The sequence below is a fragment of the Carassius auratus genome, chromosome 46 (assembly GCF_003368295.1).
Source record: "Carassius auratus strain Wakin chromosome 46, ASM336829v1, whole genome shotgun sequence".
NCBI lineage: Eukaryota > Metazoa > Chordata > Actinopteri > Cypriniformes > Cyprinidae > Carassius > Carassius auratus.
In genome coordinates, this window is record NC_039288.1 from 16,525,498 (window position 1) to 16,551,394 (window position 25,897).

Below are 25,897 nucleotides of genomic sequence, written 5' to 3' on the forward strand. Positions count from 1 at the left end.
GTTTTATCTGTATAAAAGTAGTATAAAAATATTAAACATATAAATAAAAAATGTAATTATATAAATTGTTCTTAACATTAAACTAAAGATGAATGAAGGAAAAATCTGCCTAATTAATAATGTTATTAATATTGGCTTTATTTTGTTAATGCAAAATATATTTTTATTAAGCATGACTGTAACATTTTTTTTTTTTTTAGCTTATTGTGCTATCAACTATTTCAGCTATTGGTCCTTTCACATATCTGAAACCGGGTGGTTCTTGGCCATAATAATCTCCAATGTCCAAAAGCTGGCTATATAGGACTACAACCTAATTGGTTGTAAAGGTTAAATATACATAAACTTCCAAAGACTAATAAGAATCTATTGAAGGACATGAATTAAATGTAGGACCCTTGCTGAGCATTTTTATTGGATCACATTTGTCAATGCAAGATTGAAATGGGTCCTAATTGGCTGAAAGAACAGAAGGAACAATGGTGGCCTTCTAGTGGTTACGAGCTCCTCTAAAGCCTCTCTGAATTCACCCCGAGCTTCCAGCGACACGCTCGTTAGCCATGCCAATTCCAGCCCTGTCAATCAGGAAGACATGGATGTTCCAGATGCTTCTCTCTTAGGGAACTGTTTGAGCTTTGAATGGCTCAACAAGGGGCCTTTTCTCTCATGTTTCATAAAAAGCTTAGTATATTGTAGGAGCAAAGACAGAGCTGGGGTGATTTCAAGCGGTTAACGAAGAGAGACATGCTAAACTCATTACACACGGACCTAGACACTTTAAAAGCATGACAACTGAAGGATACCAGCCACTAAATAGAATATAAAAGTGTCTAGATACAAGAGTCTTGCCATATTAACTTCAACATCTTGTTGGTCTACAAGGTCTTAAAATTGTAATGAAACTCAAGTAGATTTTTCTTAAATATTTCTAGCAAAGCAGATAAAAAATAAAAAATATAAAAAAGGCGGTGGTTGATTGGATGTTGAAATGTGGGAATGGCATTCAAAACTGAAGATGAACAAAGCTTTCAGGTGCACGATTTAAGTGGACCAAACAACTGGAGAAGTCCTGTATACGTTACAAGAAAGAAGTCAGTCGTTTTCAGCAGAAAATCCAGTTTTGACATTTAAATTAAAGAATCCGAGGACAAAAATACAAATAAATAATAATAATAATAATAATAATAATAATAATCTAAAATAAATATAGAAATTGTTCAAAATAAGATCTATAATATGCATTTAGAAAACAGGTGAAGAGGGTGAATTTTCATTTAATGCAATTTAAGATAAATAAATGAATTAATAATAAATGATATATACAAGATGTTAAAAATAACAAATAGTTTAATATAAATAAAAATATATAGAAATAATAAGTAAAAATAATGAGTAAAAATAATTTACTCATACTGAAGCTTTTTATTTTATTACTCTTTTTTATTTTATTATTGGTCTTTTGTCACTTTTTTCTTTTTAAACAACATAAATAGAAGGTCAGAAGATCATCCGTTGCATTATAGCATGTTACGACAAATTTTTTTTAGTTGTTTTTTTGCAGTGTCTGTTTAGTTGAAGCACACGATTTGCTCAAGTACGCTGCAAACATGCTAAACATTATCAAAAAATAAGGCAGAAAATTACCATTAAACAATTGTGGCTAGCAATAGCACAATATTAACTGCATCAGTGCTTTTACTTGCATAAAAAAGAGCTGCAAAAGCTGCAAAAGCAAGATTAAGAAGCTCTCAGAAGCCCAATAAGGACAACCACAATGAAATTCAAACATTTACACTCTTATTTTGAGCAGCCTGAAACAGATACGATGCAGCTGTGCTACACTGCTGCTATGCATTTTCTTTGAATTAGCCTTGCTGCAGGTCTACTCTCCTGAAGCTAGTGTGAACACGTATACCCTGAGAACGTCAACAAACATTCAGTTTAAGAAATGAGAACAAAGACAGTCTGAGATATCAGTAATTACTTTACTCCTGAGGTTTCAGGACATCTGTAAAGCCAAAAATAAGCCAGCGTGAAGTGAGTCACCATCTAGGCAGGCTTGTTTTCTCACATCATGACCCTGATGTGTGGCCAGATACAAGAGCTTGAAAACCAAACGCCCCACAGAACACACAGTTTTATATATATATATAAAAACTGGGAAATATCTATTACTGATCGATGCCATGTCTCAGTTACATAACACACCAGCTGAAACCACTAGCAAGACTTGGTCATATTTTCCAAAATGAAACACTCTGGTTTTGGTTTGTGATGATGTGCTTGTCTAGATTCGGTTCAAACTCTTGTCTATGCACAGAGAGAGGACGAGGAGTGAGAGACAGACAGAAGATAGATGGAGAGCGAAAGCAGTGAGGGAGTTGGAAAATTGGGAGAGGAACAGAGAAGAAGGGGAGAGAAAAGATGACAAGAAAAGAGAGAAAAAAAAAGTTCTTTGTTTGGCACGTCGTTAAACTATAAAGCATATGAAGACTGAGGGAGAGATGAGAAAAACAGGCAGAGCATGAAAGAGAAGGCCAAGAGATGTTAGTACAGACTTAAATCACAGCAAGAATAAAACTGTTCCAACATACGGCACAGTATATACAAGTCAGTGAGTTACATGCTGTGTCTTTTTAGCTATGAAATTTACAAATATAAATTTAGTTACAATTGTAAAAATAATAATCAAAATAAATAAATAAATAAATTATATATATATATATATATATATATATATATATATATATATATATATATATATATATATATATATATATATATTTAATTGTTTCTACACCTATTTTTTTTACCTGCTTTCATTCAAGTTTTTTTTTTTATACAGTAAAACAACACATATATATATATATATATATATATATATATGTGTGTGTGTGTGTGTGTGTATCATATTTTGTTTATATGCATTTTCAGTTTTATTACTCCAGTCTTCAGTGTCACATGATACTTCAGAAAACAATCTAATATCCTGATTTGCTGCTCAAGAAACATTTCTTATTAATCAATTACTATCAATTTTTCTTTAAACCATTAAACATTTTTATTAAATCTTTCTTCATCTTTTATTACATCTATTTCTAATCTTATTTGTTGAATTAGAAAGCTAAAATAAATCCTTGCCTAATACATTTGTTAATTTCTTTTCACACACTTTGCTGTAGGTAATCAGCAGTATGCTAGTATTTTTTTAAAAAAAAAATAGCATAAACAATCTGCACATTGTGACATTATCATAAAATCATTTTGGAAAACTTTGGACAATTTTCTGTAAAGCTGCTTTGCAATGATTTGTATCGTGAAAGGTGCTATACAAATAAACGCGAGTTGAAAAACGAATTACCCCAGAACCACCATTTATCTAAAAAAATAAATAAATATCACAAAATTCCCCAGAACTTTCTATCTGCAATCTTGAGATTATCTGGAAACCTCCACACCACTCTTCAGCTTGAGATTGGCGCTTCCTGTGCGGGTGCTGTTCTGGCTTGTCTCTTTTATCCTTCAGTTCTGATAAACCCCAGCTCCTGAGGGGCCAAACCACGTCACTTCAGAACCAAGCCCTGCTCTGTTTACATTCTGAACCACTTCCTCTTAACCTGATAAATGTTGAGTGATGAGTCAGCACGAAGAGCAGCACTTCACAGAATTGAAACAATCGGTTAGAGATTATTACAAAGCGAAGAAAAGCGTAAGCTGTGTTCACAATCAAATATAGTCATTTATTTACAGCAGCTCCAAACGTGTGCTTGACACAAAAGACGACTGGAAGATCAGGAGTGTGAGCGTGTGTTGACATGCCTGTGTGTTTGGGTGTTCATGTGCGTGGGGGTGAAAGCAAGATAGAAGGAGAAATCAAATGCGTACATGTTTAATAACACAGGGATGAAACCCCATCTTCATTTTCTATTTAACAAGCAAAAGATGCATAAGTGGTGTGTATTACCAGCTGGAAGGCCTTTTCCTCGCAGCCGTTCACGAATCTCTTTGCTTCTCTCTGGAAGTGACTCCCTTTCACTCTGAGACAACAGACCGTCCAGCTAAACAAACACATGCACAAAAATGAAAAATATTAAAATCAATCATTCTCTTTTATCAATGAACGAGATTAAAAGAAAGAAAGAACTATTGAATTGTTTTCTCTTATGAAATAGGTTCTCATGAAAACACACACTGCCAGTCGAAGTTAGGGTCAGCAAGATTTTATTTTGTACTACTTTTATTTATTTATATTATTTATGATTATATGATTTATATTTCAATAAATGCTTATTTTATTTCAATCATGTTTTTTTGAACATTCTATTCAAAGAATATTACTATTACTAATAATAATAATAATCAAAAATAATGAAATAATAATCAAAATGTAAATGTTTATTGAGCAGCAAATCCGCATATTAAAATCATTTCTGAAGGATCATGTGACACCGAAGACTGGAGTAATTTGCAATACAGAAATAAATTACATTTTAAAACACATTATTAAAAAAAGATAACAGTTATTCTAAATTGTAATAATATTTCTTATTACTGTTTTACTGTAGTCTTGCTCAATTAAATGCAGCCTTAATCAGCATAAGATAATATTTTCAAAAACATAAAAAATTCTTACAGATCCTAAACTTTTGAACAGTAGTTTACTTTATGAAGTTTTCTCTACAAGACACCCAAATTGTGTTATTATCATTATTGTTATTATTATTATTATTATTATTATTATTATTATTATTATTATTATTATTTACAGACTTTGGGGGAAAAAATTAAAGTGTTGAGGGGAAATGGATTTCATATCCTTAGAGGACTTACAGAAAGCCTAGACTGTTAAACCAAGTCGAAACATATTTTGAATAAAGTTTTCAACTAAATCAGGTTTTCTGGAGGAAGAAAAAAACTAACACAGTGGAAGACAGAGAAAAACATTCTCATGAGGGCTGCTCACAGGTAGAACAAACCCAAGCAGCAACTCACATGATGAATCAACAGGAATTAGAAGATGGCATCCCTACTGGACCACTTCACAATTACCTCCCCAGAGTGGAAAAAGGCAAACAGTGCAGAAAATAAGACCAGATTCTTATTCAGCTCTTTCTGTATCCCTGTGCAATTAAACCACTGGGGAGTGTGCAGCTGAGGAACAGGATGTGACATCAAACACGAGAAAGACCGTTAACTACCTTTTTAATTACAAGCTGTTTTATAGGGCTGGACGAGCAGGCAATTCAGGTAATAGGAACGGTATGTTCACACATATTGTTAGTGCTGAATCATTAGTGCTTTGTGATCAACCAGGGAAAAAAGGTGGGAATTGAGAACTGGATATTATAAAATAGGCTTTAAAACTTTAAGTAAAATACTGTGCTGAAACAGAAAACAATAACATATTCTGTACTCTTAAACTCTTAGATTTTAATCATTCTACCAACAAAAGAATCAAAGTGGGTCTTTATTTAGTAGTAATTACTTCTTAAATTCATATCGTGAAATGAACCGAAAATAGTTAAAGACGTACCTGCGAGAGACTGCCAAGAACGAGTCTCACCAGCCTCCTGACGTATGAAAACGAAGGGTCACAGCTGGAGTTTCGGATGTGAGTGCCGCAGGCGTCCAGAACCGAGCGTACGGACAGTCGGGTGAGCGTGGAGTCATCACACATGTTCAGCAGGACGCGGTTCAGATGTTCTCCAAGTTTCATTGGCTAAAACACATGTGGAGCTCAGTGAAAAGATAGTTTGCTGATAGAAAAGACGTTTCTGAATGATCTACAATCTTTATTAGAAGTCCTAGGCCGGATTAATTTATTTACCCAATTTAACATAACGTTGCGATGTTACAGAAGAATAAAACAAATATAGTTCATACATATATTGGGTTAAAATATCAATTGAATTGCATTTTAACCATGTCTAGGAGGACTCACCTGGCTCTGAGGGATCTCATAGTCTGCACCCCAAAACAACGTCATGCCAAGTGAATACATGTGCATCTGGAAATTAAAAAGGAAACAGAAATGGCATGTGACAAAGAAACATTTTAGCCCATGTTTTCAAAACTGTCAAACAACAGATTTTTCACACACAAAGAAGCTTGTGTTGTAAGAAGCATATGTCAGCCAGGAGAATGTTTTAGGCCTTAGTCAGCATCAAACTTTATAGATAGCACATCTGCATAGTTGTGTGTTTCTTCCCGGTCTAGGTCTTCTGTCTGTTCATCCAGCTAAAGAATAGCTTTTGGAACATAACATGCAAGAGTCTGCCAAAGAATGCATAAGATCCTTTGACTTCTCTGCAAATAATCATGTTTTGACTCTGCTGTGGTTTATCTGTCTCTCTCTGAGAAAGTCATGTTTACACAGAAGCATTCGAGCGTACTGTCAAAATGTTTTAGGAAAAGAATATGTTCAGTTAAAATATAAAAGAAATGGTTGTGGAATAGAATCAAAGTTGAAATCATGGGGGGGGGGGGGGTGGTTAAACTTAAAACAAGAAGCCCATCCGAAGTCTTTCCAAATCCATAAGGTACCTTTTCCATATCAGACAGTGAGGAGAGGTTGAGACCCCCCAGCACCTCTGGAGGAGTGAAAGCCCGCAGATCCTTCTGTGTGACATTTTCATCCGTAAAAGAGATGTTCCCGGAAGGCATGAGCAGCAGCGACCAAGGAGAGATGATAAAACCCAACGCAGACGGATCTATCGAACCTGAGGGAAGACAAACATGCAGAGTATTACCACAAACTGCAATTCTTAGACACAACCTGAACCTTTATCAAATTCTTCAAAATAAAAATAATAATAATAATAAAATACAATAATAATAAAAAATAAATAAATAAATAAATACATAAATAAATAAATAAATAAAATAAGAAAATAAAAAAAGAAAAGAAGAAAAGAAAAGGTAGTTATTCTTGGTTGAATGTCTTCAAAATAAATTGTTCCTTTGGCAAAATGATCAAGTACACAGCAATAAAAAGCAGCCAATTTTCCAACATTGGTTTTGTAAAGTGACACTTCTGAAGAGAGGAAATTCTAAGACACTGAAAGTCCTGATGCTTCAGCGTGGGAAAGTTACTAGACTATGGCATTGGCCTTAGAACATTTCCTCGACATGAGTACAGCACAACCTGACTGCACACGTTTCATGAACTATGGAGATTTGGTGGTGGACAGCAAATTCTTTTCATCCAAACAAAGATATGTAATAAAGAGCTACACTATTCTGTGAATGAGTGACATTTCCATGAAATACGAGGCCACTGGGATCTCTCTCAAAAAGATGATTCTGTATGACAGTACATTTTTCTTTTTCTTCTTTTATGCTGCAGATATAAAACAATGGAGTCTTTGCCGTTCAGAACACAGCCCTGCATTTATGGATGGAACAGCTCTACAAATATAGATTCAGTGGAAATGTTGAATTGCTTTTGAGGAACTTCTTTTTATAATTTCATGCCATGTAAAGCCAAAAACAAAATCTCCAAACACAGCAACTGAAAATATATATTCTTATTTTTTCTAAAGCAAATATGAGAGGTGCCAAGGTGTCAAGGGTCAGGAAGTTCTATTTTATTTGTGAAAAAAAAAATATTTTTATTTGTCAAGGATGTGTTAATAAAAATGACAGTAAAGGCAATTACAATATAACAAAAAGTCAATTTAACATAAAAGCTGTTCTTTTGTATTATCAATTAATAAAAGATCCTGGGGAAAAAAATGTATCACCATTTTCATAGAAAAACAGTTTTTAGCACTGATAGTGATAATAAGAAATATTTCTTCAGCAGCAAATCAGCATATTAGAATGATTTCTGAAGGATCGTGTGACACTGAAGGCTTGAATAATAGTGTTTCAACTAAAAATAATGAAAAATTGAATTCAAGCAGTGATGCTTTAAAGCATTGGAATTCCCAAAGTAAACACACACTTCCTGTGGAAACTAACTGACCACGATTGGACCTCATTGTGAAAATCTAGCAGTGTACACTCATGTTTTGCCTCCAGCACAGTAGATAAAATATGTTCCCTGTCAAACTACACAGGTAACATACCTATCTTTAGCATTCAACAAATTGTTACTAAAAGCTAGAAATGTTGGCGTGCTAAATCTCAGAGTCATCCAGTTGTTATTGGGAGAGAAGCTGAATCACACAGTGGGAAATATCTCAGAACGGGTCTATCTGATAAGGTTTTATCCATCCTATCAGAGACTAGTGCGGTCATCTACTGCAGTTCATGAGCCCGATGAGGTCACAGCCAAAAATAGCATGACAAACTCTACTAAGGAGGAGAAAAGAACATGAAATGAGATATATGAACACATGCCATAAATAACAAGCAGACTTATTAGTATTACATAAAAACAACAAAGTGTAAATATGGCATCATACATGTGCAGTCTGCTGACCTGGGCATCTGTTTATTTAGTCTGTATCGGTTTATTTTAGATGTTCAAGATTACTGCATAACCAAATGACCTAAATACCCATTTTATAGCGCAGTAAGTGGTGGAAACTTTTGCATTATTTATATCATGCCATTTTTTTTATTACTTTAGCTTAAAGTAATTTGCATACAAATTAAGAAAAATCATGAATGTTTATAATGAGTATCACCTGGTGCAATACAAAACAAAAACTATATACGTGTGTGTGTGTGTGTGTGTGTGTGTGTGTGTGTATGTGTGTGTGTGTGTGAGAGAGAGAGAGAGAGAGAGAAAGAGAGAGAGAGAGAGAGAGAGATTTCCTAAATTTAACAAGCTGGAATTATAGTCAATACATAAAACTAATATTACAAATATTAACAATTGTATACATTTATACAAACAAACAAGTATATTCATACATTTTCAAAATAAATTGTGTAGAAACAATTTTCACTCAAAATATTGAAAAAGTAAAAAAAAATAATATTTTCAAATATTATTTTTGGTTTACTTTTAAAAGTAAATAAATACATAAATAACATTTAATTCAATTTGAAAAACTTCCATAATATTTTCTGTTTGATTAACATGTTCAAAATATAAATTTTTACAATGTAGTACTCCAAATATTATTTTTTCCAAAGTTGTAAATCTCACATTTTATTTTTAAATCAACCCTGCTACACATTAGACTGCGATAAGAAGAGGTTTAAAATAAATAAATAAACAACAAGCATCCTCATTAAATTAAACCGGTACGCTCTAAAAAAGCGAGCTCAGGACTTCTCACGTCAAAGTGCTCAGGGTTTCCAAATAAATTAAGTAATTTCGCTGACTTGCTCAAGTCATGTCCCATGACTCTACAGTCCAGGGCCCAGAATTTCTGCAAACATTGTCAAGAGGGACCTTTGCCAGCAAGTTTTCACCCAGAGCAACTCAAGGCCAGATAACAAGCTACTGTGAAACAAGGAGAGTCCTCGTTCCCCCTGCGAGCGCATGCCAAAGCAGCGACATCATCTTTATCATCATCGTCCTCCTCGACCCTGAACACAAGGAGCCCTAATTGCATTACAAACCCTACTGGCTTTTGGCCAGGTCAACTGAATAAAGGGGCTACAACTGTCTGCAATGCTGACAGAACAAGAATTGTCCACGAGTGTGTGAGAAAGACTTGTTGAGGGTCTCAAGATCTGTGCGAGGACGGTAGCAGATAACGGTCGAGAGGAGCTGGCATCATCTCAATCGCCGCAAACTGCTCTTTAGGAAACTGGGCTGTGGGACAAGAAAGAGGCTTTTGTTCACAACGGTGACACACAACACCGGCCCACCACACACTCATTCAGACACACAGCAGACGGACACAAGGCAGAGTAAGCCTTCTCAGAAATTTCACCAAAGTGTAAACCCTTCCCTTCAGAGACAGAAAGCGTTTCTGCACATGCTCACTTCTTTGAATCAGACTGATGGCTGCTCTTTCTGGTATGCTGACAGCTTTTGAGGAGGCCAGAGAATTATTCGAATCACTCTTAAACATGTGTGAATCGGCGGAGGACAATGCTAAACACTCACATACTGACTGAATAACCACTTTACAAAAGAATCCTACTAAATGTACTGATAACGTTACAGCTGTAATGCCTCTGAATTGTTTGTAAGAAAGGGACAATACCAAAACAATAAAGACATATGGGGCCCTATCTTGCACCCAGCGCAATTGACTTTGTATACCGACGCATGTGTCATTCCTATTTTGCACCCGCGAAAAGCGCGCTTTTCCCTCCACACGTCGCTAAACTAGTGGATGAACTTGCACTCCCTGGGCGGTTCAGCGCAAAAAAGGAGGCGTGTTCCGGCGCAAACAATCCCTGGTGCTATTTTGCTGTTCCATTAAACAATTGCGCCACTGACCAGAAAAAACCTAGTCTAAAGTCAGTGCGCGTTGTTCATTATGCTATTTTAAGGGTGCATGCTTGACCATAATGTATAGCGTGCACAACGCGCATTCACTTTGCTCATGTAATCTACACAGATGCAACAGTTATTTTTGTAAATCATAAATTGTTACACTAAAAAATATTAACACATGAGATGACGGAAATCATTGTGGTGTGCCACGAAGATGTGAAAAAAAAATAGGCATAAATCTAGCTTACAAATTATTCAGGCTAATTATTCTCCCATCCCCATACAACACAACTTCTCTGTCTTTCACTGCTCTTACAAGAACATCAGTCTCCTCGGCTGTGAACCGCTCCTGGCGTGTGCCTGGTAAATATGCCATAATAATAGCTATCCATTATGGAACTTGCGCACCTGCTTTTAAAGGGAATGTTGGATGACGCTCTGATTGGTTTATTTCACGTTACGCCCAAACCACACCTATGAATAATGAAGCTACTTCAGACCAACCCATTTTAGATTTGCGCCGGGCGCAAGAGCCATTTATCCCGCCGGGAAAATAGCAACAGCGCTGAGACCCGCCCACAAAGTAACTTGCGCTTCGCGCTTTGACACTTGCGTTTCAGATCGTTAAAATAGGGCCCATGATGTGGTAACTGCATGGGAAGTGTGACATAGCTGTGGTCTAAAGGGAAAACATTTTTTCATGAAGTAGTCACAGGGAATTCACATAAAGGCAGATATGACCTCAGATTCTTGTTTTTGCTTTCAAACAATCCCTGAGAGTTTATCACAGTCATCCAAAATAAACGACAGAAAATGAAGAGATTTTACTACAAATTACTACATTTTTCTGAGTGGCTCTTGTCTATGGGGTGTTCAGCTTGTTTTGGGTGAATTTCAATGTGGTTAATAAGGTTTCCCTAATGTTTAACGCATTGCTATGCAATTGCTAAACTGTTTTCAAGCAAGTTGCAAGCAAGATTGCTAAGGTGATCTTTGTGTTTGACACATGCAGGTGCTACAGTGTGTCGACCGTTTCTTGCTAAAATTGCTAAGGTGTTCTAAGTGTTTAAGCCCATTTCTATGTAGTCACTAAGGTGTTCTGAGTGATTTAACACATTGCTTTGCAATTTCTAAGCTTGAAAAAAAACATAACCATGGTTTTATTACAGTAAAAGTGTAGTAATGATATATTGGTGAATTTATTTTTTCACTACCAGATTTTTTATTCGGCCAGGTCATTTTAGTAAATGAGAACTGGTTCTCAACTGATTTACCTGGTTAAAAAAAAAAAAAAAAAAAAAAAAAACACTGTTAAACTACGGTTAGTGTAGCAAAACCATGGTTAATTTGTGGATACCATGATTTAACTATAAACATGTTTGTGTCTTGTTTTTTTAAATAGTTAAACCAGTTAATTTTTGTAAGGATTAATGCATTGTTTTAAATGATTTTGGAATGATGTGGAAATTATGGCCACCGTGGTAAATGTTTCCATTTGTCACACACAAGTGCAAGGTTAATGCATGAATTTCCTACTGAAAGTCAACAGCGTAATTGTAAGGCGCAAATTAAATCGATACTGGATCCCTTCAGAAATGTCAAACTGGGACATTCTGTACATTAACAAGCTTTAATGACAAGGAGGAATACAATCAGGAACTAACTACAAAAATTCAAGTTAAGGAGAACCTAAAATGCTACGGGCTGACCAAACCAGAGAAACCAGGTGAACGAGGAAAGATTCAGACAGAAAAAGAGCGGAAAGTATTAGAGAGTCAAAAGAGGAACCGAAAAGCAGAGACAGTGAGATGTCCTTTGTTCAGATCATTCCAATCATGGACAGAATAGAATATAAATCTCCAAAAATTACACAAATTATAAAAAACAAAAATCTAAATGGCATCGACATTTGTGAGCGATTTATTGCAGAATAAGACAAATAATGTATTTATGTATTTGATTGATTGATTGATTGATTTTGATTTCATCATGACTTAGAGATAGTTAATTCATTAATTTACATACATTAAACATACTTAATATATATAGATCAAACATAAATATAATATAAATCTGTGTATTTATGCAAGTTATATTTATGACCAAAAATCTTTTCATTCTTTTTGTCTGCCATTTTGTTGCATTTGCTTTTTAACTGATTTTTTTGCAGTGCATTGTGGGATTGCCTTTGTAATGCTGCAAAATGTGGCCGAATGAAGACATCTACCTTTTGTAACAACCTTCACATCAGGAGCATGCCTATGATGCCTTAAAATGTTGCCTGTGTAGGAAGAACAGAGCCTCAAACTCTTTCAGGTTTGAATGGCTGGTATTTACACTGCATTTATGTAACCTTATGGCTTACAATGTAACCAAAGTAAGCCAGATTCTGCGTATTTGGAGCAGATTGCTGAATTCTTTGGACATGTTTAATCAACAAATGTTCTTCTGCACTCCAAAGACATCAGACTGCTATCCAAGGTCTCTGATTGCCTCGGCCGTCCCAAGGCCTCAGCGTGGCTAGGCACCCTTGAGAGATGTGGGAGTAATCAGTGCGTTACGAGCCAGCATGCTGGTTTACCTCTGCGGAGGAGTTCATGCAGGCTCTCTACGCTCTGGTTCAGGACGGCCCAGACCTCCTCCTCCTGCAGCGGCCCTCCTCTCACCTGCAGCGCCTCAGCTAGAGACACATGCATGCTGCCTGTGGGGTCACAAACACAGCAATCATTATCACTGTGCATACTACATTTACAAGTGCTTTTACAAGGGCAAAGGTTTTTAAACATATACACTGAAAAAAAAAAAGATTAATGAAGCATCATTAATCATTAAGCATCATCACTCCTACTGGAGTATGCATGTATGTATTTATATATTTTGATGTTAATTTTAATTTCATACTGACTTAAAGGGATACTTCAACCAAAGATTTTACTTGTGTCAATTTATTTACACTCAGGTCATTCCAAACCCATGTATCTATGCTTTTTACACAACATATCATATGAAGCATATAAAGCCGTATCTCTTCACAAGATCGGAATTAAATGGCTTGATTTATTTGGATTCATTTCACAATGCCTTTATGAACTTTTTGGATCTTCTAAGTTTTAGTTACCTGGACTTTGAAGGGACGGAAAGCTCTGAGGTTTCAGCAAAAATATATGTTTTTTGTGTTTCAAAGAGGAACGAGGTCTAATGGGTTTGGAACTTGGTCTGTTTAAAGAAACAGCAGCACATTTAACTTCTGTAATATGCCATATTAGTTCAGAAACAAATATGATTCATGTAGGGTAAGACTTGATTTTATCCATTAAGAATGTAATGGAATGTTTGAACAGACATAGGATATGAATACAAGAATACTGGTATATGAATATGTATTATTTGGTGCCATTAGAACCGCAGAAATGATATACTTCACATTTAAGAACAGAAATGGTTGTAGAAAAAGAATCAACAAGGTATCATTCATCCTCTCCCCTGAAGCATGTCACAATGTCATGCGGTTGACCTCAGGAGGCTAAATCATATGTTTGTCACCGTGAGAGTTCTACAGAATGCCACACAACTTACGACAACGACAAACACTCCTAAAATTTGTCCAGCTGATCCAAATGGTCCAACATTCGCAATAACATCATAACAAAACAAGTGAACCGGTTCATGTCCCGTCAGGTCTCATTGTCAGGGTGGGGTCAGTTACACTCCTTGCAGTGAAATTGTTCTTTATTATGTCCATACCTCGACACTGCTGCCACAGCTGTAGTTACAAAGAACCGTAAACCCCTGGAAATCCCAGCATGCTGTGAGGCAAGAGAGACAGGGGAAGCTCAGGGTTTAAGGGATTAGTTTTGAGCGAGCATTACGTGGGGCTACCTAAATACTCATGTGTCACATTTCAATTGAACTGTAGAGTCAGACTTTTCAGTTAGCCCGTGGCACATTAGAGGGGACTGTCATCAGGGCACATATATTTCATTTATTTTATTATTTATTACAAATAATTATATAATTTGTGTTTTTATTTTCTTATAAAATGTTATTTTTTTATAAATACTTTACATATTTTATTTATAATTATATATATATATATATATATATATATATATATATATATATATATATATATATATATATATATATATATATATGAAATAAACAATCATATAATCATACAATTACAAATTATTATATAAATTGGTTTTATTTTAATATAAATTTCAAAATTTATATAAATATTTTAGATATTTTATGTATATAATTATAAATATAGAATAATGTAATTCGAAATTATATATCTAAATATATTTTTCACTAAAATAATACATTTCATAAGCTTTCAATAAAATTAAAACAATTATAAATATATAATTACAAATGTCAATAATTTAATTATAAATAAAAAAAATTAAAGGACACATACAATTATATATATTAGTGCTGGGCAATAAATCGAATCGCATGACTGTCTGCGAATAATCACAATTAATCAAACTGTTATGCACAAATTTAATAATGCATTTAAAAGTAGTGTCTTGGTGCACTTTTTTCATTACAAAGTGCTGCTATATGAACAAAAGTGCAATAACATTTGGTTTGCAAACACTTTAAACAAATAAGGTGCTTTTCATTCAACAGTATTCCTTTTACATAGTAGCTGTTAAAATATTTCTAGTAAATCTTAACTTATAACATTAATGTAATTCAATTAAATATAAAACAAGCTATTGGTCACTGCCAGGACATTAACATTTTTATAGAAAACATTTTATAGTTTGTTATAGAAAAACAAGTTCTGCTCAGAATCCAGAGCCTCGTTCATAACATCATAACAGGCATCTTCCAAGTAGAAACCTGCACGATCGCGGTACCCATCGCAGCAGAGTGCAGCGTGGGACAACTCTTGATATGGGGATAGAGACTCGTGTTGTGCGGGATGCGGGAATATAATTAGGGTGTGTTCACACTAGGCAATCTTAACCTTGCCGGAATGCGTTTGCCCCCAAATCCTGGTTCATTTCACTAGTGTATATACACACACACACACACACACACACACACACACACACACACATGCAATTATATATATATAGTCTACATTATGATAGTTATGTAAAATGTGCACTTAAGAAACTTTAATTTGGGGGGGGGGGCTGTTTTAGCATAGAAGCAGAGATTATTTTTAAAATAACTAAATCTCATCTTCAGAGACCAAAACCCATCAAGAATGCACTAAAAAAAGATGCGACAATCAGCTTCCATCTACGGTACTTAAGACCCCAGCAGTGAGAGCGGGGCATTCCACATAAGAAGCAGAAAGCGCCACAGATAAGCGCATATTTATGCAGGAATGCTAACTGGGGATGAAAGACTCTCTGAAAGAGGGATATGAGGGAAGTGGAAAAAATAAAGTGAGTTCCAGACCCCTCCCGTACGCTTCATTAGTCCTTACTGTGGGGGGCTGTCATATGCAGATCGTTTCCCCCGCCTTTTGTTATTCCAATGCAGCCTGCGAGTGGAATGTTTGCCCTGTCACTCAGGGTGCTGCGGAGCACTGGGTCATTCCCACCGGTACATTCAGCCACAGGGGAACAGGACAGGACAAGTGTGAGAACATGGGCTATATTCAGTCCAGTAGACCAAAGCCAAGGTCATGGGTTCGATTCCAATGGAATGCGTGAAATGATAAAACGCAACAAAAGGATAAAAGCTTGGATAAAAAGTTTCACCCAAATGCATAAAATTTGGAACAGGAAACTTCCTAAGCTGTACGGAGTACTTTGCACATTATGCAGATTTTCAGTTTGCATTGAATACTCCTATGACGAGAAATACCTGAATTTTATTTCCCTTCAAAGAAATATTCCTGGTTTATTACAGGTTAAGCTCAACTGACAACACTTGTGAAACTGAGAAGATGCGCAAATAATCGCTGAAAATGAACGTGGATTTGCGCATCTTCTCAGTTAACAACGGCTCTGTGTAGTAACAGCTGCTCTATGTGAAATCACCCACCTGAGGGAATTTACCGCTGATTAAAAAACCGGCTTTACTGACGAGATGCGCAAAACGATCGGCCGATCGTGATCGGAGCAGCCCTAATAAATAATAGTTCATTTCTAGCACAATGTCTTTACGTATAAATTAACTTTTATTTTGAAACATTCTATGCACAGTTGGCAATATAATCGCCAGTGGCTAGTAAAATTTTTAGTTTACTCGCCAGACTGATATACTATTTTACACACACATATGATTCCAATCAGTTTCTCTTTGTAAAAAGGAACAGCTTCTTAAATCTTAGCTTCTCAATCAGTCAGTCAAGCATTATATTATGGTATTAAGCAATATTTAAGGATAGAACTTAAGTGATTAGGACTAAAACTTGATAACCATATATGAATGCATATTTGTAATTTTAACTGAACTTAAGACTGGTGGTGATGCTTAAGATATTTTGGTCATTGAGGTTTTCTGTAAAAAAAAAATAAAAAATTATAGTAATATTAATCATATTAATTAATTATTTAAAGATAATACTGCTATTAATTCTACTACCATACAAACAATATACAATGCACTACGGATTGATGAGCTGCTGGGTTCATGAATATTAATCACGTTGTCTGGGTTCGGTCGAATTGATTTGCTGAAATCAAAACAGGGATGGTAATAGATGTGCGCCAGCCAATGAAATTTCCATTTGTGCATTAGCTCCGCCCACTACCGGAGAAACCTGCATATTGCTTGTTCCATATAGCTGAATAATTCTAAATGAACTCCATTATTTTGACAGGAAAATAAAACAAAGAATATAGTTTACATGTAGTGTGTCGATTCAGCATGGTAGTGACGGCGAGTCGTGATCCTTCACACAGAGTATACAGAGTGTCAAATACAGGTGCACTGTGCTTCCATTGAGATTAACTGAAAAGTACAGATCGCTTGATGGGAGAACTCTGAAGCGATCGTCAGTGTTCAGAGAGTGAAAATGTGCTAATCTTATAATAGCCTTGAACACACACACTGGCGAGTAAAATCTAGAATTTGATCAATTCTAGTAAGACCGTAGTAAAATCAGGTCTTTTGACAACACTAGTTGTGAGTGAGTTGGTCATTTTATTAGTTTTGCAAATATGTCTATATAGTCTTTATAAATGTTTAAGTTTTAGTTATTTTAGTACATCATGTTAAACTAAATTAAAATTAGATATGTAGCCTTAACGACTAGCTGAAATATATTCTACATATTTTTATTTGATTAACATTTTAATTTATTTTAGGTAAAAAAAAATTTTGTGCTAATTAACATTGTGTAACTAATGCTGTCAAACTTAGTTTATACTGAACGTATTATATTCCTTTAATGTGTGAAAAATTTACCCAGAGGCCACATTAGCTGCAGTTTAACTCATGTAACATGATGACCAGTTGAATTCTCCTGAAGTGAAAATTCTGTTATCATTTATTCACCTCCACTTGTTCCAAACCTGTATTCTTTCTTCTGTTAAACACCATTACCTTCTGTGGTACCATTAACCTTTACTACTATGGAAGTCAGCAGTGACCATCAACTGTTCGGATACCAACATTTTTCAACAGAAGAAAGAAACTCACACTCACACTTTCCTACGAATTTCCTTATGAGATTCGCAGACTGCATGCGAATGGCTACGAACCGGGTCTGAACGAGTGCGGTGTGAAAAAAATCGTGTCCGTTGTTCATACGGATGCGTTCAAAAAATTGAACTCTTGCGAAAGGCTACGGACGGTTCCTATCCGACAATTCCAGCGGAAGTTGGTGTTGCTATGATACTGATAAACAAACCTGAATTCATAACTTTTAATAAAATAAATAATGATTTTATAACGATAAGTTGTCATTTTTTTATTTTCATGATTTTCTAACATTATAAGGGCAGTTAATACAATTAAAATGAATAAATAAATATTGTGCCCCCCACTCTCCGACACACTCTGTCTCTCTCGCTTGAGTGCAGGGTTGTTGCAGCCCTATATACCACTATATCACATTTAGCTGACCTGACATGCACATTCAGATACAGACAATATCAATCGTCTTATCTCTCCGCCATTTTTGTTCTCCTCGCTTCCGAAGCTTTTCAGCGGTGTAGTACGACGTCCACTAGGGGAGCATTGCATATTACGGAGCGGATTTCAACTGCTAGTGTGAAGGCGGCGTTAACAACAACAATCCTGGGAGCTCTCACACCTGATTTTTTTTTTTACTTTATTTTCCCATTCATTATCCATGATGACATTTATTTCTAAATATGTTTAAAAAAAATAAAGAAAAAAAAAAACTCTTCATCCTGCAGGGGAATTTGGGTTATGCGGTATGTAAGCACCTAAAGAAGAAATCTTGTACGTCTGGGAAAAAAAATGTTTCTAGAGAAGAATGAAAAGCCTGATTTTACAGTGTTCGACAAACTACCAGAAACACACAAACACAACTTACTTCTGTAAAACTAAGCTTTGAAAATTCTAATTTATTTTAAATGTTTGTCTGATGTCCGTTGATAACTTTAGTCAAGATTCTTACACCAAAAAAAAAGTCACAATTTAAAATGTAGAAATGTTTTAGTGGTTCTTAATAATGATCATCATCATCATCATATTTTGCATATTAATTTACATTCCACCAGTGTTATTTTTTTTATAATTTAGACACTAGTTTCTATTACACTTTGAACTAGATTTTTTTTTCATTTCAATTTTAGTTAATATTTTCGAAATTTTGTTGTTTTTGTCATTTTTATAGTATGTAATAGTAAGATTTCAATAAATACAATTTGTTAATTTTTTATTGTTGTTATTTTTAATTTACGTTTTAGTTTCAGTTATTTTATTACATTGAACAAAATTAAATGAAAATGAGAAGTTTTTCTTGGCAATTGTCTGAAATAAAATAACTATGTTTTGTATATTTTAAGTTAACATTTAAGTAACAGAAATGCTCATTTTTATGTTTTCACTTAACTACCATAACTTTGCATTCCACCATATTACTGAATATGTCTTGTGATTGCTGCGTAAATGTTGAAGATTGTATTCTCAGTTTCTCATTAATTTCCATAAATGGTCTGGGACTCTAGGTGGATCTTTAAAAATATGGAGATCCAGGATTTTGTCTGGACAGCAGCAATGAGGTGAGACATGAAACTTAAACCCTAAAATAAGCCCTTAAACCAGACAGTACTGAAAGAAGAGCTGCAATGGATAGTAGATTCAGGCCAAGTTATTCCCAGAGCGCAGAGCGAGCGGAGGAAACACAAACATCGAGAGTGGTCAGGGTTTTCCTAGTTACAGTAACAAGGATTTTAGAGGGATTAATCTTTGAAACGTGATATTTCTCACACTCCATGTGAGGGCAAAATCCCTTCACCCAAAAGAAACGGCCCTGATCTTGCACACCCACCTAAAGAACAGAGCACTCAGAAACAGGGAGTAAATGAGACAGAAGAAGGGCACTTGTTTTTAAATCATCTTCCAGATGATACAGGCCTTCTGTATTTCCCATAAATGCCTGAGAAAGGGGGCATCATTTCAGTATTTTCCATTTTGTTATAGAATTTGGCAGAACGCAGATTCAAGATTAAAACTCAAAAAGCCGTCAAATAAAAACAGAAGCATGGGCTAACAGTTTCCAACGGAACAGCAAAGCCCGATAGAGAGGATGTTTCATTTTTCTCATAACATTAATCTGTGGTTGTACTCGGTTAAATCATCTGCAATTCTAAAAACAGCCCAATGCCAGTAAGCTGAGCCCAAAACCTTTCTTGGAGATGCTTTTGACAGGAGAAAAACTCCCAGAATACTTTGCTGAATCCTGTCACACTCACATACTGTAAAACTCTCTCTCTCTCTCAATCAAAAAAAAAACAACAACTTTAAAGCCAGGAAATGAAATACCAATTATGTGCGCATTTATATATGTGTGCATTTGTACACAAACACACACACACACACACATATAAACCAAGGACAATGCAATTAAACTAGATGGAATGTCATGTTAATGATTTTGAATATTGAAGCGCCTATGCATGTTCGACTTTAAGGGAAATTTTGAACGTTCTATTCTATAAAAAGTTGATAATCACTTCTTTAAAAGGACAATAAACTTTTACAATTGTATTGCACCATAATCTCAGACAACATGCTCCACTGTCTGCAGAAGCACATGTGACTGGAAGGACCAGATTACTGCACCATGATGAATCAGTGCATATTTTCTGCAGCGAAAACAAAACACACACTTTTACAAGGTACAGCTCCCTTTACCCTGGATGAGTCACTACTTGGCTGAAAGATTCACCCAGCCCCTGATCTTCGTCTCTCTTTTCCTATTCCACCACTTGTGAAAGTTCATCATGACTGTTTGATGCTCAGTGAGTGCATCATTTCTACCCTTGTCCCTGGTCCTTACTACTTCATGTCCTCCCATTTCTAGTAATAACAAGGTTTCTATGGGGACCAGAATTACGCAAAATGGCTCCTCCTTTTCTCTTATTCTTTCCTTCATAAGCGTTAACCAGTCTTTTACAACCAATTAGACTCAAACTGTTCATTTTATGCAAGCAGTAAAACAATGTAGTTAAAAATAAAGAACAGTATACTGCAATATAAATCACATTTTTTATCATCTGGAACACGCATCACCTTTTATTCCAAAGCTACTTATATAATGCAAGCGTGTGAAATGTACAAAGCACATGCATTTGCACGGTGTCAAACGAGAGAGGGAAACAAGCCTAAGTTTATTAGTAGAGTGCATTTCCAACATAAATTTGCTACAGCTTGGTGTTTATAATGAATGTCACTGTAAATGATGTTTGTTTAATACTTAGATTTTCCCATTCCTGTTCTGTTCTGAATGATGTAAAATTTAAAGGATTTGTTGTAAAGTGAAAGAAACTAGAATACATGTTTATATAGTGTTTTTAAATGTTCGTCAACATTTTCCTTGACATTATTTCTGAATGTAATACTGAAATGTCACATACACTGAAGCGACTTATCTGTTTTCTTAAGCGACTTACTGTCAGGTGTGACTTGTTTTCCATAAAATGTGGTAATAATTTCCATTTAAATGCACCAATATAAACATAAATGATGAAATTTACCATCACTAGCAAAACCATTGCAAAAATATAGTAGGCTATATACGTAATACTTCCACCCTTCCCAATCTATTTCAATGCCAAAACTCTTTCTAAATACTGTACAGTGTTTGCTCATTCTGATTTAATGTCAGTTTTGCGATCCATTTTTTAATGGCACCATTTGCAATTGACACAGGGCGGCTCTGATCCCAGATCAGTGGGTGGGTGGCTTCTACAGCCTTTCTTCTTCTCCCAATGGTGTGATCACAATCAAACCTCTGAAGTAGAGTTCTGGAGAAAACCAGAGAGCTCTGGAATAAAACTGCCCCATCGCGGCTCTTTCTCAGGGTCAGATGCACTGATGTCCGCTATGTGTTGAGCCTAGGCCAAAGGTACTATACACTGTGCCCGGGACAACAGCCCAGTTTGACTTGAATATATTTGCAGTAGAATGCATAATATACCAGCTTTCAATAAGTTTCCATCCTGGAAAAGCCTAAAATATGCGAGGCATTCAGGAGAAAAAATGCTACAAACCCAAAACAGGATGAATGTTTTTATTTTAAAGCTTACTTTGCAAGTCTTGTTTACCGCAACACAAGAAAAGAAAATTAACCCTAGCGACAACACAGGAACATCCTGGCAACCACCCACATCAACTTTGCATCATGTTAAAACAAGAGTAAAAGTTATGTGTGTCAAATCAAACACTAAAAAAAGTTTGGAGTTTGTAGGAATTATTATAATTATTCTTTTTTTTTTCTTTTTTTAAAGGAAGCCTCTTATGCTTGCCAAGGCTACAATTATTTAATAAAAATAAGAGTAAAAACAGTAATATTGTGAGATAAAATTACAATTTAGAATAACTTTTCTATTTGAATAGATTTTAAAATATAATTTATTCTTGTGATGCAAAGCTGAATTTTTAGCATCATTACTACAGTATTGAATGACACATGATTTTTCAGGAATCATTATAATATGCTGATTTGCTGCTCAAGAAACATTATTATTTCTTTGTGAATTTTTTCAGCATTATTTGATGATAGAACCTACAAAAGGACAGCATTTATTTTCAATTGAAACCTTTTGTAACATCCTTGTGAATAAAAATGGTCATTCCTTAAAAAGAGGAAAAAAAAAAACTACGGACCCCAAACTTTTGAACAGTAGTATATTGTTCTAGAAAACATTTAAAGCTTTATTTCATAATAATCCTTTTATTCCAAGACATAATTAAAAATATGCATCAGCGCTGACTCAGAACAGAAAACTAAATCTGTCTGCAGAACATAAAGATAAAAATGCTTTTAAAAGCATTTTCTCAGAATAAGCATAAAGCAGAGTGCAATAGATTACAAATGCACTTTGCAAAGTGGTGTTCAGAAAAACACCTCATGTAAAAGACTGAATTTAGCTGAACTAAAAACCTGAGCTGTTTAAAAGCGCAATGAACTGCGGTTCAGCAGAGATGGAATTTCCTCAGTGGAGACAGGCCAGAACAAAATAACACGCTGAAGGAGCAGAATTAGCATCAAAGGTGTGAGGGTGGGGTCTGATCTATCCGGCCATCAACACTGAGACTTCCCCTCGACTCGTTTCGCAATCTAGCGAGATTGGTCTACTTAGAGCATAAGTGGAAAAACCAGTGGACACAAATCTGAGTTCCTGATTTAAATAACTCCAAACTATTGTTATTCTTTTTGTGCAACCAGGCGCCAACCAAGATTGTTGTGACACTTTCTCAAAGTCACCCACAGAAGCTTCCCATCCAACCAAATGTCGGGAAACTGAACAAACTTTAACACAAACATAATACAAGCCCACTGCGTCCTTTCTAGCCCACAAGTCTCCTGTCAAATGCACCATCCAAATGGCTGTTGCATTACATAATAAGCACCATAATCCATCCGACAGGCTCATAGCACGCTGAAATACATAGCAGCTGGATTCAGACAGCCAAAGGTGACTTCATCCACTGGACGCAGGTAAACCTCTTTCACCGTCGCCCTACTTTCACATCAATCCAATTTCGGTCCAACATAGTGTTCAAAACTCAGGCTAAAACTGATGGACTGCACTGCCGAAGTTCAAATGTGTCTCAAAGCTGCACTACTAAGTCTGAACCATCTTCTGTCCTGCACAAATGAACTTTGAGATGTCTCTGTAGGCAAGATTACCAAGCCAGATTTGCACAAATCAGATGTAAGCAGAGGCCGAACTGCATGAACTGCAATGGAGTCTTGTAACAAAAGATCCTTTGAGCTCGGTGCAGAGGATAAAACAAACCTTCGGACCACCACACAAAAGAAAACAAGAACTCGTATTGGCCCCTATAACTATGGCTGGATGAACTGTCAGAAACAGTCCACTGTGTAAAGAAGCTTCTCTTTTACGGCTAATTCTGTGAACTGCAAACCACACAGTGCAATTTCATTAGAGCTGTTCATGTTCACACTGGAAAGAGACAGTTCCTCCAGCCATTAGATCAGGAGTGGCATCTGGAGACATAAACAGACTAAAAATGACAAGTTTCATCTCTCAAATGACAGCTGAAGTGGATCTGAGAATGAGAGGTTTCTCAAACTGATGATGTGCTGAGTATAACCTTCTAACCTTTCCAAAAAGTACTGTTCCAGTACCCTAGTTTGGTAATGGTCTGCAATGATACTTTGGATCTGAATTAAGCTTTCCCACACTTTTTAATTTACTTTCAGGTGATTTGTGATCACCAGATTTTATGAAAAATAAATAAATAATTAATTAATAAATATATTATTATTATAAATAAATATATTATATATATATATATATATATATATATATATATATATATATATATATATAATTTTTATTTTTTTATTTTTTAAATTGGTATTTCTATGTCAGGTAATAATCCACTGAATAATCCAATGAAATACTAAAAGAGCAGCACAAAACTAGGCCTGGACATCACAATATTTAAATTTCCATATTCACATACCATGGTGTTTACATGTAGTCATCAAATTAGTATTTTATAATGTGTTTTATTGCACTTTATTGTTAGTTAGGATCTTGTGTGTTAAGAACACATTCTTTTTAACTTTTATACATTAAAGTTCCCCTTTAAACATCGCCATATTAGGCATCAAATATGACACTAGACCTGCAAACGTGATGATTTGGGGGTCAAGCTACAAAAAGAAGCCAAAAACCGCGACATGTCATCAATAATTCTACCAAATAAACACACAAAAGTCGTTCATTTCAACATTCCTTACTAAAACTATATGTTAAAGGCACAAAGTGGACCGATGGCCTCCATCAGACTCAAGTAAGACACCTGCGGTTCCTTCCAACACGCTCCACCAACACTACAACAATTTGACACATTTTGTATTTTCACCGCTCGCATTTTACATTCATACCGCCTTCTTGGAATTTTCTGTAGACTGTGATGACAAAAGTCAAATAAAGTTCAAATAAAACTAGCATTGTCATGGAATACAAACATACTGCTTTCCTAATCCAAAGCTTGGTGTATCATGGCCATCGCAAAGCTACTTGCGCGGTTTATAGACCAGTATAAACGCTGGTAAAGCAGTAGCATCAACCTCAAGACATCATTGAAGTAAAAACATAAACTCACCTCCTCAATAAGTAACCAATAACTTCAAACTTCGCTCCAACTACCAGCGAGTGCGCAAACACGAGTCCAGCATCACATCCACCAGCAAACCTGAAATGGAAAACCAGCCCGGGTCGAACTGGCAACAGGTTTTACTTCATAAGAACTATTTCGACCGTAATCTCCATTAAAGGAAAATGTAACCCGCACTCCTTGGATTATCCTTAAAGTATAATGCGTAAAACGGACAGAACACGACAAAAATAGGCAGCACGGTTTCGGTTCCTTTGGGTAGCCGAGTCACCCTTCCAGCTCGAGAGGTTCAGGTCTCTCTCTCTCTTTCTCTCTCTCTTTCTCTCTCTCTCTCTCTCCTGCTCGCTGGAGAGAGGGAGTGACCAGACTTCCGCACTCCTGCCGCTCATTGGTTACTTTCCACCGGAGCAGGAACCGTCACACCAGCAACATGAGGCGTCTCTATAGAAACTCTCCTCAACTGGGAGGAAAATACCACGAAAAGTTGATACAGTGACACGCAGTCCACGGTGGCCATCCATCCACATATGTAACGCAACAAAAACAAAACAACTGAAGAAGAAATGCGCATGATGTTGCGTGCAGGTTTTCATTTTCTTTCATTTAGCCTTTAAACTTTTAAATGTGACGCAATCTCATTAAAAACCCACATATTTGCATATTAAGCGATAATGTTACCACGCACACTGATAACAACAAAAATGTGATTTAATTTTTTAACGTTTAGAATTTTCGGACTATTCAGAAAATTGCACATTATATGCTAAGAAGTTTAGT

General features: G+C 35.6%; 1 protein-coding gene across 4 annotated transcripts in view; it reads right to left on the reverse strand.

The window, feature by feature from the left end:
• LOC113064387 (tyrosine-protein phosphatase non-receptor type 13-like) overlaps positions 1-25,446 on the reverse strand; it is a 65,649-nt gene extending 40,203 nt beyond the window's left edge. For 2 of the 4 annotated variants that reach the window (XM_026235163.1, XM_026235162.1), the window contains exons 1-5: positions 12,930-13,044; positions 6,544-6,719; positions 5,942-6,007; positions 5,534-5,719; positions 3,965-4,058 (exon numbers count right to left, since the gene is read on the reverse strand). In XM_026235163.1, the coding sequence (XP_026090948.1) occupies positions 3,965-4,058; positions 5,534-5,719; positions 5,942-6,007; positions 6,544-6,719; positions 12,930-13,044 (637 nt within the window). Of the gene's footprint in view, positions 1-3,964; positions 4,059-5,533; positions 5,720-5,941; positions 6,008-6,543; positions 6,722-12,929; positions 13,050-25,108 lie in introns of those variants that run through there. The other 2 variants (XM_026235161.1, XM_026235164.1) reach the window with 2 other exon arrangements.
• Positions 25,447-25,897: the final 451 nt, after the last annotated feature.